We start from the raw sequence: 17743 nt of genomic DNA on the forward strand, positions 1-17743 counted from the left end.
AACATGACAAAAAATTCCAACTTTTGCCGACATTCCTACTTTTCCTTTGATCTTATTTACTGTAATTGCCTTTTATTTGAATTACTCCGCTACTTGAACATTTTTCAACTTTCATGATGTCATAGCCTTGAGTCGAATATAAATTGTGTTCCTTTTTTTCCTTTTATTATTCCTTTTTTTTTTGCTCATTTTTGTCCCTCCCCCCCCACCTCATTAGGCTCGGGCATTCACACGCAATGTCTTCAGACGTTGCAATCATCTAGTTATTATTATTATTATTGTAACTGATGACTGCATATTATGTATTACAACAATTCAATTCGAGTTTAGTTTGGTTTGTGTGTTATATTTAGGGATTTAAAATGTGTTCCAATTGCCTTTTTTGCCGATATTGTCCAACTCTCAGTTTCCGACATCAACCGACACCGATATGTGTAACATCACACACATTGTGAACAAACACATTGCGGTGACCCACAATCAAAGACATTTTAGACATTTCCCTTGGGGATTAATAAAATAGCTAGCTACCTACCAACCAAACTTAAGTGTACTTCCGTTTACGGGTCATGAGGTTGTTGTAGCCACTTAGCTACTGCTAAAGAATTGTTGCTTGTTGTTGAGTGGAGAGTAAAGTGATTGGTGCCACCTACCTCGACTCCTATCTCGTTGTGAATCGCATCTCCACATTTGGTGACCCTCGACGTGGGTAAAAATGTCGACAGATAACAGAGGCAACGAGACCGTGCCGGCGCCGCTACAAGCTAACAAGTTAGCTAACGTCGGTGCTATTTGCAGCACACTTACGCCCGTGGTTTCAACATATCAAGCCAAGTTCCGACTGCGAGGAATAACACAGGATGTGACAAAGTATTTCCACGTATTGGCGCCACTGGATTCCTCGATGACGGCAAGTACGAGACCCGTAGGTCTATCTATATACGGCAGTTTTTTATGATCGATTTCATTATAGGGAAAAACCCGATACCGATATTAGATTTTTATGCCAATAGCAGGCCGATATTATCGGACATCACTAGCTACATTGAATAGTGCCATTGAAGTACGTCACATGTTCACAAGTCACAATTTGTTTAACCAGAATTTTGATACCTGAACAAAATATTTGCGTATATAAGCGTTACATTAAAACAATTTTTGACTTTTACTTGGTTACATCGAAATAGAAATTTATATTGAAAATAAAGTAAAATCGTAAAATAAAACACATTTGCAGAAGTGATATTTGTTTAACTTTGTGTATTACTTCTTAAAAAATAGACATTTGTGTGTGTGTGTGTGTGTGTGTGTATAATATGAAAATATAAAAATAAAATGGCTTTAAAAGGACTTTGAGCCAAATACTGTACTACTATAACTGGCACGTTAGAGAGGGGGACAAGTGTTTTAAATGAAACCTCAAGCTGCTGAATGTTTAGAATCCCTGAAAAAGCAAATCATGGTGACACATGATTGTGGAATCGCTCAAGCCAAATGCCTTTGCATCCTGTAAGTATAATAGAAATATAATAATCCCAATGAAGCGCATGGAGTAGCAACAAGCAAGGGGCGGAATGTGAGAGGACACACGTGTTTGCATGTTGATGAGCAGGCAGCATATGTTGACTATGAATATTGAAATGTAGGCGGGTGACAAGGGTGCTCACAGGGGAGGTCAGGAGAAGAAGAAACAAAGGAAGGAGGAGATGAGGGAAGTGCTTGTTTCACTTCACTGCGCATCATCGTGACCTCTTTGGCAGAAACTTTGAGCGGGAAAAGTTGAATAAAGTCCTCCGAGAATGGAACATTTTCAATTCAAACATAATATTCAGTTTCTTTGTTTTTATTCTTTGTTTACACAGCGGATAAAAACAAACACAAACCACTTTGAATATTTTTTGTATCCTACTCGGTGTGATTTTTAAACATTTTAACAACAAATGAAAATGTGAAATTGAAATTTCAATTTGTTTTCATTCTGTCAGTCTATTCTTGGTTCACGCGGGGAATAAAAGAGAAACGCAAACCACGTTGAATCCTTTTCAGATCCTAACCTGGGAGATTTTAACACATTGAAATAAAGTGATAGTTTTAAATTAAAATGTAAAATTCAGTTTCTGTTATGTTTTCATTCTTTTGTTCTATTTCTGTAGGCACAGGGAATAAAAAAATAACACAAACCACTTTGAACCCTTTTCGGATCCTAATCTGTGAGATTTTTCGGTATTGAAATGCAAACTTTTATATTCAGTGAAATTATTTTCATTATTTTCCCCGTTTTTTGTTTACACAGGGAATAAAAACAAACACAAACCACTTTGAAATCAGTTTTGATCTTTTTTAAATGACAATGTAAAATGAAATTTCAGTTTTTCATTTTTTTGTTCACACAGGGCAAACCGTGAAATGCAGACCACCTTGAATCCTTTTTTTTGATCCTAATCTGTGAGATTTTTCAGAAATTGAAATGCAAAATTTTAAATTAAAATTCATTCAATGATTTTCATCCTTTTTTTCCGTTTTTGTTTACACAGGGAATAAAAACAAACACAAACCAGTTTGAATCCTTTTTTGACCCTAATGTGTGAGCTTTGTACAATTTAAATGAAAATAATGGAAGTTTTTCATTTTTTTGTAACATGTCATGCAAACCAATTTCAATCCTTTTTTCATCCAAATTTGTGAGATTTTTCAGAGTTGAAATTGAAAGTAGAAATATAAAAATATTAAATTCAATTCATTGGTTTAAGTTTTTGTTCCCTTTTTGTTTCATAGGGAATCAAAGCAAACACAAACCACTTTGAATCCTTTTTTGATCCTAACCTGTGAGACTTGAAGTGAATTTCCTTCAAATGAAAACTCATAAGTGCATATTTGAGCACCACGGGAAGATTTTGAAGAGATTTGTCTTGCAGGCTCACATTCTGGAATACGGCCTGGCTGTCCACGAGAAGGTGGTCCCCCAGGACATGAGGCCTCTCCACAAGAAGCTGGTGGACCAGTTCCACCTGATGAAATCCAGCCTGGGCATCCAGGTTGGCGCCACGTCACTAATGTGCCTTAAACGGACTCTCATTAATGACCGTCTATTTGCGAGACTCAAAGAAAGCCACTTGCATAACACCGTTTTCCTGACAGTAATGAAGTGGAATGTTCCCCTCATTAAGCACCCTCTGCAGATGTCATCACTCATTCTCATACAAGAAAGTCTGACATCACGTGAAATTCCGCTTTTGCATCCCAGGAGTTTCCGGCTTATGTGCGTGCGAGCCCGGTGCACTTTACCAATGGAAGCCCGCGCACGTGCAGGAACTCGGTGCCCAGCATCATCAGCCCGGACGGCGGTAGAGGGGTCGCCAGACGAAGGTGAGGACCCCCCCTGCTAATACAAAATGACCTTTTCCAGCAAGTTTGACATAGTTTGGATTCACACATCGGACTGCAGCGCATTGCAAACCAAAAGAACACATTTTTTCCATCCTGATCTGCCAGATTTACAACATTTCAAGGTCAAATTCTGAATGACCATGTGAAAGGTTTTATTCCATTGTTCCATTCCATAAGGAACACAAAGAGAACTGCTAGTCTATTTTACTAAATTAAAATGTACAAATTAGAATTTAAACTAAAATGTAAGATTTCATTTCCTTTGTTTACTTTCCTTCTTTTCTTCCATATGTGCTCATAAAAATGAACAACTTTTTTTAAACTAATCTGTGACATTTTAACTCATGACAAATGACAATTCAGTCTGTTTTCACTGTTTCGTTCCAGTTTTGTTTACGTGGGGCGGACTGAGAAAGACAAATTGCTTCTAATTCTTTTTTTAATCTTAATCTGCGGAATGATTTACCATTTCAAATGAAAATAGGCTTTTTGAAAAATGTAATCAGTTTATTATTTTTAAATCCGTGTATCATTTGTTGTTTGATCTGAAACAACACACAAAAAAGTTTGTTTTCATATTTTTTTTTAACCTTCTTATTTTCTTACTTTACATCTGTTAATTAAATTAAATATGAAGAATATGGATAACAAAAAAAACCCCTTTGTAAACAATTTGGAGTGGAAAAAATCATTTGTTCAACACCAAAAAAAAAGGGGGACGTTTGTTCAAGAAGAAAACGCGACGCCACTGTGGTGAAGTTAGTTTCACGTTGGGTTTTCGGCTCCTTAGCTACAGCGGTAGCCCGGACTGCTGTGTCATGGTGCGGGGAGCTCGCACGGGAAGTGCCGCTGTAACCGCTGGTTGTTTATATTAGGGGCCGTCAATAAATGACTATTGTGTTAAAAAATGTCATGTTTTGTAAATCACACCACCGGTTGATCTACAGTATAACCACGTCAAATGATTAGTCCTACCCTAAAAAGTATTTTGCACGCCCATTTTTTCCAATTTGATCTTTTATTGGATAGACTTTTATTGGATCTTTTATTGGATTAGTGACCTGACTCAAAAGCCAAACAATATTGTTGGTCATGCTGTGTACTAAAACAGTAAATACTTGGATTGCATTATTTTTAATGCTTTCAAAAGCTATTTTCATAACCATATTCAATTCCGCAAATTCATGTTTGAACAAAAGCTTCTTATCAAAAAACAAAAAGGATCGAGATCGGAAGCCAAACAATGTGGATGGTGACATCCCTACATTCCACCATCCATCACTTCCTTTGTCTTCTTTTGCTTGAAACTTTTCCATGTCCTTGTTTCACCTCAAGCGCCACTTTGTGCTCCTTCCGTTCTCCACCACCTGAGCATCACCTGAGAGTGTGTGTGTGTGTGTGTGTGTGTGTTGATGTGTTCAGTGACCCTGTCGCGCTGTCTCCCCGCGACATTCTGCCTCCACAGTTTGATCCCAAGGGGCAGCGCCCCACAGGAAGATACTGCCTGCCTGGCATCCGCCTCCCTCTGACATTTCCCATTTTGTCTCTTTTGAGTTGTTATTTTTTTGGATTCTAACCTTCAAGCAAAAGCTTTTTGTGTTTGTTCTCTATAAAAACTCCACTCTCTCAGAGGAAGCTGTGATAATCTTCTTCTAATCTGACATTTTCCTCCCATTTATGTCTTCTTCTCTGTCCTGTCTGTCTCCTCGCTGCATCCTGGTGAGTCTCTAAGCTACCTTCTTTTTGGTTTCTTTCCATATACCTTCACAACAATGCATGTTTATGTCTGTTGGTTTTTGTTTTTTTTCAATGCAGCCTGCTCAGCTACCCGGCGGTGAACCGCTACTCGTCCTCCTCGCTGTCCTCCCAGGCGTCCAACGAGGTCAGCAACATCACAGGGCAGTCAGAGAGCTCGGACGAAGTCTTCAACATGCAGGTACTTGAACTCAATAAAAGAACCTCAAATAAGTCTACTAGGCTTATTTAGCTGGAAATTGCCAACCCTAAACCTTTCACGACAAAATCATCTCTTAATTCTGCACATGGAGCATGTAAAAATGGTCAAATTAAGAGCTGGTTGTGTTGGAGCACAGTAGTCAGACAGATCAGAGGGGAGGAGAGACTACCAATATTTTGATTTCACTCCATGAATGTGGGGAATAGCTGTATAGCTGTAACGCTTGATGCGTTATCCCCCTTCCAGCCCAGCCCATCTACCTCGAGCCTGAGCTCCAACCACTCTGCCTCGCCCAACGTCACCAGCTCAGCGCCCTCTAGTGCCCGAGGTAAGGATCACCGCCATCACATCTGTGTTTCAATGTACACTGAGGCCATTTTAGCCAATCAGAAGAGAGTCACTTCAGAACATCAATAACAACACAAGAAAGTCTGCCTCAACTGCCGAACTTGATCGCAGCTCGCTTTGCTAGATTTGGAGGGTCACTGCCCCCACTTGGTCCCGATACAAGCTGACAAGAGCACTAGCTAACCAGCTACTAAGTTGTCATAGGCAATAATGCAAATTGAGTAAAAAAAAACAATGAAATATTGACTGATATTGACTTATAGTTGCTCCAGAACATCAATACCGTGACTTAACATTGACAAAACGGCCTAAATAATGAAAAAAATCATCAAAATAATTCCATGAACAAAACCAAACTCCAACTCATGTGATTTCAATGCAAAACTCCATAGAAACACATCTGTTTTTAAAAAATAATACCTCACTTTTTGTCTTTCTCAACACGTGCAAGAAACAGCAGCTGCTCAAAGCATCACTCGGCCCCGGTACAAGCTGACTGTTACGCTCAAAAGTAGCAATACATTCACCAAACTGTGCCTTTATTTGGACCTGCACCAAAATGTAACACAATACACAAACACATCCAAACTAATGTGAATTGAATGCAAAACCCCATAGAAAAAACGTCTGTTTTAAGAATATTGGCCTCACTTCTTGTCCTTCAGGCTTCTTAAAGCATCACTTGGCCCCGATACAAGCTGACTGTAATGCTCAAAAGTAACAATAAATCCACTAATTTGCATCCGTATCCTGATCTTCACCTCAATGGAACACAAAACAAAATACGACCAAATTTGTGTGAATTTAATGCAAAACGTCTGAGGGGAAAAAAACCCTCACTTCTTGTCTTTCAAGCCACGTGCAGGAAACAGGAACCCTTTAAACCTCCACATGGTCCCGTCTGTTAAAGTTAGAGGGGAGATTGACATCTTGCCATACAGGTGGCACATGAAATACGACAACGAGGACCGAGAATGAAAAGTTGGGTGCTGAGAAATGCAGTGAATACAAAGTGAGCCCGATGCAAGATTGGAGTGCGGCGGCGTTGTACCTCTCGGACCTCATTACAGTGCTCTCTTCTCTCGGCCCCGCTCTTATCGCGCTATATTTCTGCCCGATCTAAGTCATAAAAAGTACGAATATATGGCGACGTTTATGGACGCGTAGACGCTGCCCTTTTTGAAAGCAGCTGGCGGCCTCTGGCTCGCCATTAAAGCCCACGGTGACTTACTGCTTGTGTGTTCTTATCTGGAGCCGAGCCAGCCGTGTGTCATCACATGATGCTGTGAAATGCTCTCTTTGTGTTCACCATCCATTGTGAGTGTCCACTCCTCCTCGCAGGCGAGCGAGGCTTGCCTCGGCGTCCGTCGCCGGGTCTAAACAGTCTCTCGCCTCCACGCTGCTCTGTAGTATCTTCTCGCTGTGGGTGACTCACGGCCGCCCACTTGCTGCAGGTTCGCCGCAGATGGCGGAGAAACACAAGCATTCCAGAGAAAACGCCTGCCTGTCTCCCAGAGAGAGGCCCGTCAGCGCCATCTTCCCCAACCCTCTGGACCCCACGCAGGTGAGCAGTGAAAATACAGAAATGAAAAAATTAAGTCAAAGAATTAAATGAAACAGTCGCTAGTTATTAAGCTGTATAAATATTAAAAGTGGTTTTATTATACCTTATTATTTATTGAAATCATAGACAATATATGATAAATAACTAGGGATGTCCGACATTATCGGCCCACCGATTGGTATAAAAATGGAATATCGCTATCGGAAGTTTTCCCTAAAATGAAGCCGGTGATAAACGAAATGCTGCATAGAGCTCCCGTATTTATGGGCTCCCATATTTGCCGGCACGCAAATGATGACCTCATCAAACAGCCTCTCAAGCATGTAAACAGACGTCGTTGGCTAATAGCAAGCTAGCTTGCTCCTTCCATCCATCCATTTTCTGAATATGGCGCCTATGCTCACGAGCAGGAATGTAACGATTCGATGGTAAAATCTGACGCTGTGTCCTTTTTCATACGATATCGGGTGTATTTTCATTCATATGCATGTTTGTTAAGTAGATCGCTTCTTCCTCTTCAGTTTTGCATCGGATTTCCACACATAGTGTTGGACCGCCTCGAGTCAGTGCTTTGAGAGTTAAGTCCAGCTTTACTGTAAGCCTTTCAAACTCATGGATCGGAGCTTCAGGACAAGATAAAAGCTATGTAGGATATAAATTCACTTTAATATCAATCTGCAGATGAAATTCCATTCAAATCTGAAATATGTTAATTTTGGCCCCGGAATTCCCGTGTACATGCAATTTGTAGTGTGACGTGGAAACCCGATACAGCGAGTTCTAGGCCCACATGAAAATTATGACACTTGATTTTCTTCCCTGGACTTTTTGATGATCAAAACAATGTACTAAATGGCTCCTCTGTGGACTTTTAAAACAAACGTCACAGTATCCATTAGCTTCACCATGGATACGGCATGTGTATCACCACAGGAGATATGTGATGTACATCACAGATCTCCTCACACATATCGGTATCGGCTGATATCAGTATTGGAAACTGAGAGTTGGACAATATCGGACATCCCTATAAATAACTGTTTATTATATAATTATACTAGATTGCCAGCTTGTTGGCTACAAAACATGCTAGTAAAGGAGGACATTCCGTGCTGAGACGCGCACATGGATCTGTTTTATGAAGGATAGCCTTCACCAGAGCGACAGAAAATGTTCCAGAACAATGATTGTGCTCCGTGTGGAGGGCGGCCGTGCACACTTGAGCTCTGAATAGAGAAAAAATAAATAAATGTACGTTTGCTTCTCAAGGCTATTCATCTCCCCCGCACTTCACCTGCTGTTTGAAGCACGAGAGGTTATTTTTTTTTCCCTCTGTTGTTGACAGTTAGCTACTAATGTAAAATTGATTTTAAAGGCACTCCGGTTCAGCGTTTAGGGGAATTAGAATTATTTTTGTCATTGACGAGGCGCATTTACGTTTTCTTTGTGTGTCTGCAGAGGGCTGCTCCTCATCATATAGGTGATGCCACTTTACCCCGCAGTGACCCCAACCTCTCAGCTCCTGACAAAGGTAAAACACACACACACACACACGCTTGTATTTGTGGTATTTCTTCATCAAATGTGTGACAGTGTAAACCGTATCGGAAGGAAGATCTCATTAGATGGTGATTCATGCATGTGATGTGACATTCATAAACATGAAATCGTCGTCTTTCGGCTCAGCGGGAGCGTTCCTGTGCAGAAAATAGAAGAACCGCGCGCACAAAAGAACAGCGTTCCCGCGAGATAATTAGCGTTAACGGCGGAAGAAGCGCTTCGTCCTCACCGTCTCCGATGTGATAATGCATGCAAAAATAATGCAGCGAGATGTCGGCGAACAGTATGCTAACCTGACACCTTTAGCGACACTGTGCTGTCGCTGTAATGGTATATCTGCATGTTCTGTATGTATGGAAAACTAGAACGCGCGACTTACTCACGGAGAAGCTGCAAATGCAATGCAGACATTTTAACGTAGATGCTTTATGTACACACATGACACATCCATCACTGGCGTCATCTCATATCTCCATTGTCAAGTGTAGCCCACCTGAATTCAACTTGCTTCCCATCACATTGCGCCAAAGTGAGCTTGAAATAGTAATAATGAGGGGCACTCAAAAAGTAAAAAGTATATTTTTCAACTTGCGTAATATAATGTCATATTATGAGTAGTATTAAGCTCTAATTCTACTCATAATATAACATCATATTAGTGGTGAGAAATACTACTACTAATAATAATGACATAGTAGTAGTATTCCTCACTACTTGCTTTATTGTGTCATGTTGACTTTACTATAAATATATATTTCATTTATAATGTACATTTATTCTTTCTTATATTATTACATATTTTAGAATATATATTTTATTTTAACTACATTTATTAGCTTACTTTCTTGTGTAATTTTCACTTTAATATTAATACATATTTATTTATACCATATCATATATATATATATGTATATATATATATATGTATTATTTATCAGATTATTTTATTATATTTTTATTTGTAACAAAATGTATTATTAGTAGCACTACTTACTTTCTTGTGTAATCTTACTATAAAATGTATTATTTATAATATTTATTGGTATCATAAGTATTATATTATAATGTATTATTTTATAATATAGTTTCTTTTTTAACTAAATGTATGATTAGTCGTAGTATTGTGCACTACTTTCTTTCTTGGTCATTTTCACTTTAGTATTAAGATATATTTATTCCTAATTTATAATATGTATTTGTTATTGATATTATTATGTACACGTGTAACTTTATTATTGAACAAAATGTATTATTGGTAATAGTGTTCTGGTGTCATTTGTACTTCATATATAATAAATAAATGTATATTCATAGTAATGTCAAATATGTTATTGTAGGTAGCAGTAGTGGTAGTATTGTTGTGCACAATTGAAGTTACTTATGTGAATTGTAATACTTTGTTTTGACTTCAGTTGGAGGTATTATACAGTATGGCAGGATACGGCGATATCAGATTGTATTGTGTACACAGTTACGTTACTCGGCTCATCACAGACCCGCATGAGTCGTCCTTGTGTTTGTGCATGCATCGTCCATCTTGTTTGTGTTGTGACTCGTCATGTGTCTCCTGTGTGCTGTCAAGTGCGAGCCACGCCCAGTAGCTGGAGCCTCGACAGCGTCAAAGAGGGCGTCATGTCCTTCTCTGACCCTGTCGGCAAGCTGCTATGCCCTCCCATCCCTCCCAGGCCACCGTACGCAGGTATTCCATACATGAGGGGCGTCACACTGCATGCTCATCCTCTGTTTGACGGGATTGCTGTGCTGTGTTTGAGGAGCTGCTGCTGGTCAAAGGATGAGCAAGGAAAAGATCTGACTTTACGCCTTCTTCTTCTCCATCTCATTCAGGCTCTGCGGCGAAAAACATGAGGTCCCAGTCGCCCGTCCTCATGTCCAGGTCGCCGCAAAAGGTCGGTTTGGGGATTTTCTTGTCAAAAAGAGAAGGCGTGTTCTCAGGTGATATAAAAAGGTTTATGAAGTGCAGACGGAGTCCTTAATGAGGCTAAATGAGGCTTTTCTTCTGCGAGCGACAAGTGTAAAGCTTCCCGCTTTTGGTCGCAGGTGACAGCTCGCGTGAAAAAGCAAAATAGAAAAAAAGAAAAAGGAAACAAGCTGCGGAAAGTGTGAGTGGCAGCTCGGCACTGTCAGTCACACTTGTAGTTGCGTGCGTGCGTGTGCGTGTGCGTGTGTGTGGGTGTGTGCGTAGCTTTGCAGAGCGCACGTGTAGTCTAGTCAGTGCATCATTCATGCTAGTCAAAGATCCTTCAAATGACAGGAGTGGTCTGCTAGTGAAAGATCCTTTTTATCACAAAGTCAGCCCGTTTTAAAGGGCGTACTGCAAAAATGCTAGTCAAAGATCCTTTATGTGTCAAAATCACACCTTTTTTAACAATCGACTGCGAAAATGCTAGTCAAAGATCCTATATATGACAAAAATCATCGCATGTTTTTAAAGAACCTATTGCAAAAATACGAGCCAAAGATCCTTTTTAAGGATCTACTTCAAAATGCTAGTCAAAGATCCGTTTTATGACAAAATTGTGTCGTTTTTAAGGACCGACTGGAAAAATACTAGTCAAAGAGCCGTTATATGACAAATTTGTCTCTCGTTTTTCAGATCCTTTTTAAGGATCTATTTCAAAAATGTTAGTCAAAGATCTGTTATATGACAAAATTGTCTCGTTTATAAGGACCTACTGCAAAAATGCCAGTCAAAGATCCTTTATATGACAAAATCATACTCTGTTTTAAAGGACCTACTTAAAAAATGCTAGTCAAAGATCCTTTATATGACAAAATCATATTCTGTTTTAAAGTACCTACTTAAAAAATGCTAGTCAAAGATCCTTTATATGACAAAATTCTTGTTTTTAAGGACCTACTGCAAAAGTGCCAGTCAAAGATCCTTTATATGACAAAATTCTTGTTTTTAAGGACCTACTGCAAACATGCCAGTCACTTTTTTGACAAAACCATACACTGTTTTTAAGGACCTACTATAAAAATGCTAGTCAAGATCATTTTTAAGGATCTACCTCACAAATGCTAGTCAAAGATCCTTTACATGACAAAATCATACGCTGTTTTTAAGGACCTACTGCAAAAATGCCAGTCAAAGATCCTTATGTGACAAAATCATCCTCAATTTTTGGGGTTCTACTACAAAAACACAAGTCAAAGATTCTGTATATGACATAACCATCCGGTTTTTAAGGACCCACCGCAATGCAAAGCTAACGGTTGTCTGCGTTTGTAGACCACCGTGCCCCCCTTCACCCCTTCGCCCACCGAGTGCCATTCGTCCAGCCTGGTCTCCAACTCGCCCGTCCTCTCCGGCAGCTACAGCAGCGGCATCTCCTCCCTCAGCCGCTGCAGCGTCTCCGAGGCGTCGGGCAACGAGTTACCCGCCGTCGGCGACCTGCCCGCGCAGCCGGCCACCACCCCCAACTCGGCCCCCGACGAGCCCATCCGCAGGGAGAACAAGACGCCGCCCCCTTACAGCGTCTACGAGAGGAACAACCCCCGCCGGCCCGTACCGCTGCCTCACAGTCTCTCCATCCCCCCGCAGACGGACGCTCCAGCCCTGCCTCCCAAACCTCACCAGCTGCGCACGGGCAGCATGAAGCTGGACGGAACCTCGGACCCTCGGGTGCCCCGACCGAGGCCTCTACCGCGGAAGGTGTCTCAGCTTTAGGTGCTGGGAAGACGGAACACACTGGCATTATTTGCACTTTTAGGGCACTCACCTGCTTTTTCTTTAGTTTTTCTATTGACCAACACACTTTTGATAGGTGTCATCATGGGAAATATATGTATAGGAGGATATACTGGATTGGTTTTGCCTTAATTGGGAATCTTGCACGTTTTTTTTGTACATTTCTACACTGTATGGTGCTTGAGGAGGAGCATGCACTTTGACTCAAGTGTAGTAACGTGCTCTCGTCATATCCACACTAGCAACGGCTCACAATCTTTTTACTTTACAGCGACAACGTTTCAGGGTATCTGGGCCCCCCCACTCCCCCCCGTAGACTTTTGCACTTTTCGTAACAGGACCAAACAAAAACGCAAATATCAGCTTTTTTCTGCATGCTTCAGAGCCTGCATGACCTTAAAGGGGCGGGTTACTACTAAAGTATTGTGCCAAAGGAAAATGCACAATTTAAAGCAAGATTCTCCTTTTAAATTGGTGCCAAGGAACCCCCAAAATGCTCTAATCTGCTGTAATTTAAAGCACAAGTCTATCATTCTCGACAAGTACTGTTATGTATTCTCTATTGGACAATTGGAGTTTAAAAATGCATCGGTCACATGTGTACAGTTTCACTTTTGTAAGCAAACGGCATCATATTGTCAAGTCTGAATTTTAGCAGCCTGCATTTTTGAGAAAGGTGGGATTAGTGGGCGCTCTAGTATTGTTTGTATGTCTCTTTTTTGGGGGGGGGGTTGTGAATGTTTATTTTCACATGAATCAGTTCTGGAGAACCTGTAAATTATGCCATAAGATTAATGTAAGTAAGCCAAATATAAAAGAGAAAAAAAATGTGTATTGCAATTTATGTAAATAGTGTGTTTTTAACGACAAAAGAACAAACAATGTAGTTATAACAATTTACAGCTTTGAATGTAATGTTGACGCAGCAAATGATGATGATTATTATTATTATTGTAAATGTTTGATGGTTTTTGTGAGTGTAGAAAAACAAAGGTCATACATAAATGGCGTCCTAACACATTTACAAGTTCAATAAACTGTCCAATGTAGACGATGTGTTTGCGTTATTAGATCTTTATTCAGATTGATATAAAATCACATTATGTTATCTTGTGTTCTGTTAGTGCTAGCATCAAAGCTAATTACTGTTGAATATGATTTGTATGTAAAAAAAATTGCGCTTAATATCACGGTATGAAGGCGATAACAAGAAATGGAGTTGTAAAATGCTGTATGCCAGTGGTTTCACCATCATCTCCCACCATCACCCTTCAGTGGCCACCCAAATTGTGGAAATCTCCTCCTCCTCCCGCAAAAAGTGACGAAAATTGTAAAAAAAAAAAAAAAAAAAGGTAAATATTTAAACACTCTAGCACACGTCTAGCACAGGAAATATGCATTTTTATTTTTTGCGGCGTTTTGGTGCCACGAGCACTTTAAAGCGCTGTATGGATTTGACGTAGTGCGAAATAACACGGCCTGCCAGCACTAAACAAGTTGCATGATCAGTTCTGCAACAATACCTTTTCCGAAGTTTTTTGAAAAAAAGTGTGTGTGTGAAAGTTTTCAGTCCACGTTATCTCTGGGGAGTTGAATCAGAGCGTTTGCACATGGACCTGGACGAGAAGTGAAACAAGTTAAAAATCAACCGAGTCCAGTTTCTCTGATTTATAGTGCATGAAAGCCCATTTCTGCCACTGAAAGAAAAATATATCCCAATGGTAAACCATAATTATGAGATAAGAAAGTCATAATTCTGAGTTTAAAAACTACAAATTATGAGATTAAATATCATAATTATGAGATAAGTAAAAACTGAGTTAAAAAGGTCATATTAATGAGATAAAAAGTCACACTGGAGCCTTCATCACATGCGCACTTTGTATCATAATTTTTTCTCATAGACTTTTTTTTAATCTCATAATTTCAATTTTTTATCTCATAATTTTGACTTTTTTGTCTCATCATTTTGACTTTTTATTTCATAATTATGACTATCTTAATTTAAACTTTTTATCTCATCATTTCGACTTTTTATTTCATAATTCTGATTTACCACTGGGATTTTTTTTTTCCAGTGACGGAAACGGGCTTCCATAGATTCAACACTCAGTAGGGTAAATGTAATAACGGCAGCAGACTGTACCTGGTAGTCTTCATTGTGGGCGGAATTTCCCCGCGTAACACAGCGTGAGCTTTCCGATATGTAGCTACAGTATCTAGCTGCGTGTCGGTGAGACGGCGCCTTAAGTCCACACTCGATCTTCTCCTCCCGGTCAAGCTTGACCAACTCGCCCATGAACAAAGCACGCACTTCGTTGAGGCGTAGCAAGCGAATAGCCCAGACATGAGGTGCGTTCATGGACATCGGGTCACTACAATTTTTTTTCAAAGACCCCGCGACCCACCATTTGAGAATCCCTGCTATGCTGCATTTTGCAATCGGCGATAATTACCACAAAACCACTATTTATGTCAAGTAACAACAGGTACATGAAGCAGATAACAGCAAATGAAAGGTCAACAATGAGGTGGGCACAGATTCTCCATTGCAAAATGGCCACCATGTACTCACTTCCTGTCCTGACTAGAAACAAAGTAAATTGTGAGGTGTTGTAAAATAACTGAAGACACCTGCTACTTGTTTACCTTTTAAATTACTTTATTTACACTTGGACTCAATGAATACATAACAGGTACATCCAGTCTTATTTCAGCTGCAGTCATACTAGCTTCACGCTAGCTACATTTTGCCATTTTGGTGGTTTTTAACGTGTTTTGTGGCGTCCATCTTGTAACTGCAAAGCTGGACTACTTGTGTTTGTTTTTTGTGTTAGCCGCATACAGTAGTTTAGTGTCCGTTGTATTCCACTGCGTCTAATTACAGTACATTTAATTTGCCTTTCAAAGCTTTAGAATTGTGTTGCTTTGTAAATTGTGTATCTCTCTTGCAACTCATCATAATTACACACGCTTGGCTGTAATTTAGCAACAATTATCATGTCAGGAAAGCGTCGCATGTTAATTGTACAGTCTCCTTGTAGAATCATCTATTCCAAATGGAGAGATTATGGAGGGATGGCTGCAGTTGCATAGAACAAAGGCCTAAACAAGAGGTAAAAACAGCAGGTAAAAAAAGAATACTATAGCTGGAAGGCATGCACTTGTAAGAGCAGGTAAATATTATGAGCTGCTGTAATTGTAAACACATTCAGCACTTTTCTTGGGGCATTCATTACATCCAGCGCGGGCTTTCTGCAGAGCACGTTTAGCCCCATTATACAAGCACTAAACATCCTCCATTTATAGCATTCACCGGTAATGATACAGAATTATCAGGAGCGGTGCTGGGTATTAATGCTGTGCTGCCTGGGGTGAATTTTGGAGAACACACAGCCACAGAGAAACCCAAAGGTGTTTGTCTCGCTCTGCAAATCTCTCCAGGGAGAATGGAAGCTTTTTTTTCCAAAAAAAGAAAAAAGAAGAGCGTTTTCATCTCCCTGCTCTATTCCCATATATTGTGTCTTCTCGTAGTTTTATTAGGGATTTTTCACCTGGCGGCTTCAAAGGCTACAGCTTGTTTTTAGTGGCGTCATGAGTGAAGTTTAATTTTTTGACTGGCGCCGTCCTCGGAGGACGCCTGCCATCGAACGGGGGAGATGACAGCCGGGTTTGGAGTGCTTTGAAAGCGGAATGAGACGAGAAAAAAAGGCATGAGGGAAATGCTGTTGCGTGAATGGCTTAGAGGATGCGAACGCCATTTTAGAAACGAATGCGCCTTTCGGTGTCAGGCGCGGTTCAGGCTTTTGGTTTGCAACACGGTGTGAATGGAATTGAGAGACGTTGATTAATATTAACTCATTCAATCCCAGACGTTTTTCAAAAGACAACCCCTTCAGTATTACATCAATATTTTGACTATTGATTATGACTTCATTCTCGAAATCTCTGATTTTTTTTCAGTGTGGCCCTGATATTCTGTTGTAAAAAAAAAAAAAAGTTATCTATGTAATATTATGAAAAACAAATGAAACAACGAATAAAGTTGTAATTTTTGGAAAATTAGGCTGTACAAAAAGTCATAACGTTACGAGAATGAAGTCAAACTATTTTGGGAATAAAGTCATAGTCGCGAGAAGGCAATTTACAAAACGAAAGTTGAAATAGTTGGAAAGTTACAAAAAGCAACAGCAGAAATGGGAAAAAAAACTGCTGTAATTTTACAAGAAAGTTAAAAAGAAAAGCATTATGAGAAAAAAGTCATATTCCAACGAGAAAAAATTATTGTGGGAATAAAGTCAAAATATTATGGGAATAATATTATGAGAAGAAAATTTACAAAGATTATTTTAGGAGAAAGTTTCAATATTTGGGAAAAAAAGGCAAAAATGGGGGAAAAAAGAGCAAAGACCGAAGTTGATGCTAATAATTAGCTTTTTCACCTGTATCACAAAGCAGAGATGCAGTTTTTCCTTGAAATATACAACAAAAATGTCATTTTTCACTACGTGTGTGGAAAAAGTTTGCATTCAATGAACTGGTGTATTCATGAATTAATGACACATTTGAGTCATTATTCCTTATTTCATGAATTAACGGAATTCATTCATTAATTTATTGAATTATGGACACATTGAAGTCCTGATTTATTTATTTGCTTCTGTCCCATTTGATCCTCCGCAAAAGTGAAAATGAAAACCGACTTTTGGAAAAGTTCGGCCATGGTTTGCCTGGGAGTGTGGAGATGGGAGAGGCGTGGGAATGATAAGGCGTGGTGAACCAGCGTAGGCTGATTGCTGCATGAGGATGCAGGCTTCGTGTTTTGTTATCACTCCTGACATGGTTTACTACCGGGTTCAAAAGTGCACGTGAAAATGCCTGCCTATCTGCCTGCTGCTCCCTCTGCAGGCTCCTATCATCGGAAGCTTGGCTCTAATCTGCCTGCCCATGAGAGAGGTGGTGGTGGTGGTGGTGGTGGCGGTTCTGGAGGACGGTAGGAGAGTGAGTGGGGGGTGTCTGTGGCATCCTGCGTCAGGATTGTGGCCCGATCCATCTGTCTTCATCAGTGAGCCGGGGGGTGTGCTGGCCAGAAACCCGCTAAGCACCAGCTGCTAACTGCCTTCTACGCTGATTCCCATCGAGCAGGACATATTTACAGTAGAGACACGCTGGATAGGCTCGCTCTGCTTGTAGATTTCCACGATGCTCGTACGTT

The 17743-nt window shown here is 40.0% G+C and overlaps 1 protein-coding gene across 3 annotated transcripts in view; it reads left to right on the forward strand.

Annotated features, from left to right (window-relative positions):
• dock4b (dedicator of cytokinesis 4b) overlaps window positions 1-17456 on the forward strand; it is a 90980-nt gene extending 73524 nt beyond the window's left edge. For 2 of the 3 annotated variants that reach the window (XM_054800404.1, XM_054800406.1), the window contains 9 exons: window positions 2916-3035; window positions 3245-3366; window positions 5203-5323; window positions 5591-5672; window positions 7147-7256; window positions 8715-8787; window positions 10399-10515; window positions 10662-10723; window positions 12070-17456. In XM_054800404.1, the coding sequence (XP_054656379.1) occupies window positions 2916-3035; window positions 3245-3366; window positions 5203-5323; window positions 5591-5672; window positions 7147-7256; window positions 8715-8787; window positions 10399-10515; window positions 10662-10723; window positions 12070-12507 (1245 nt within the window). In that variant the 3' untranslated portion in view covers window positions 12508-17456. The remainder of the gene's footprint in view (window positions 1-2915; window positions 3036-3244; window positions 3367-5202; window positions 5324-5590; window positions 5673-7146; window positions 7257-8714; window positions 8788-10398; window positions 10516-10661; window positions 10724-12069) is intronic. The other variant, XM_054800405.1, reaches the window with a different exon arrangement.
• Window positions 17457-17743: the final 287 nt, after the last annotated feature.

Source organism: Dunckerocampus dactyliophorus, chromosome 15 (assembly GCF_027744805.1).
Source record: "Dunckerocampus dactyliophorus isolate RoL2022-P2 chromosome 15, RoL_Ddac_1.1, whole genome shotgun sequence".
NCBI classification, from domain to species: domain Eukaryota; kingdom Metazoa; phylum Chordata; class Actinopteri; order Syngnathiformes; family Syngnathidae; genus Dunckerocampus; species Dunckerocampus dactyliophorus.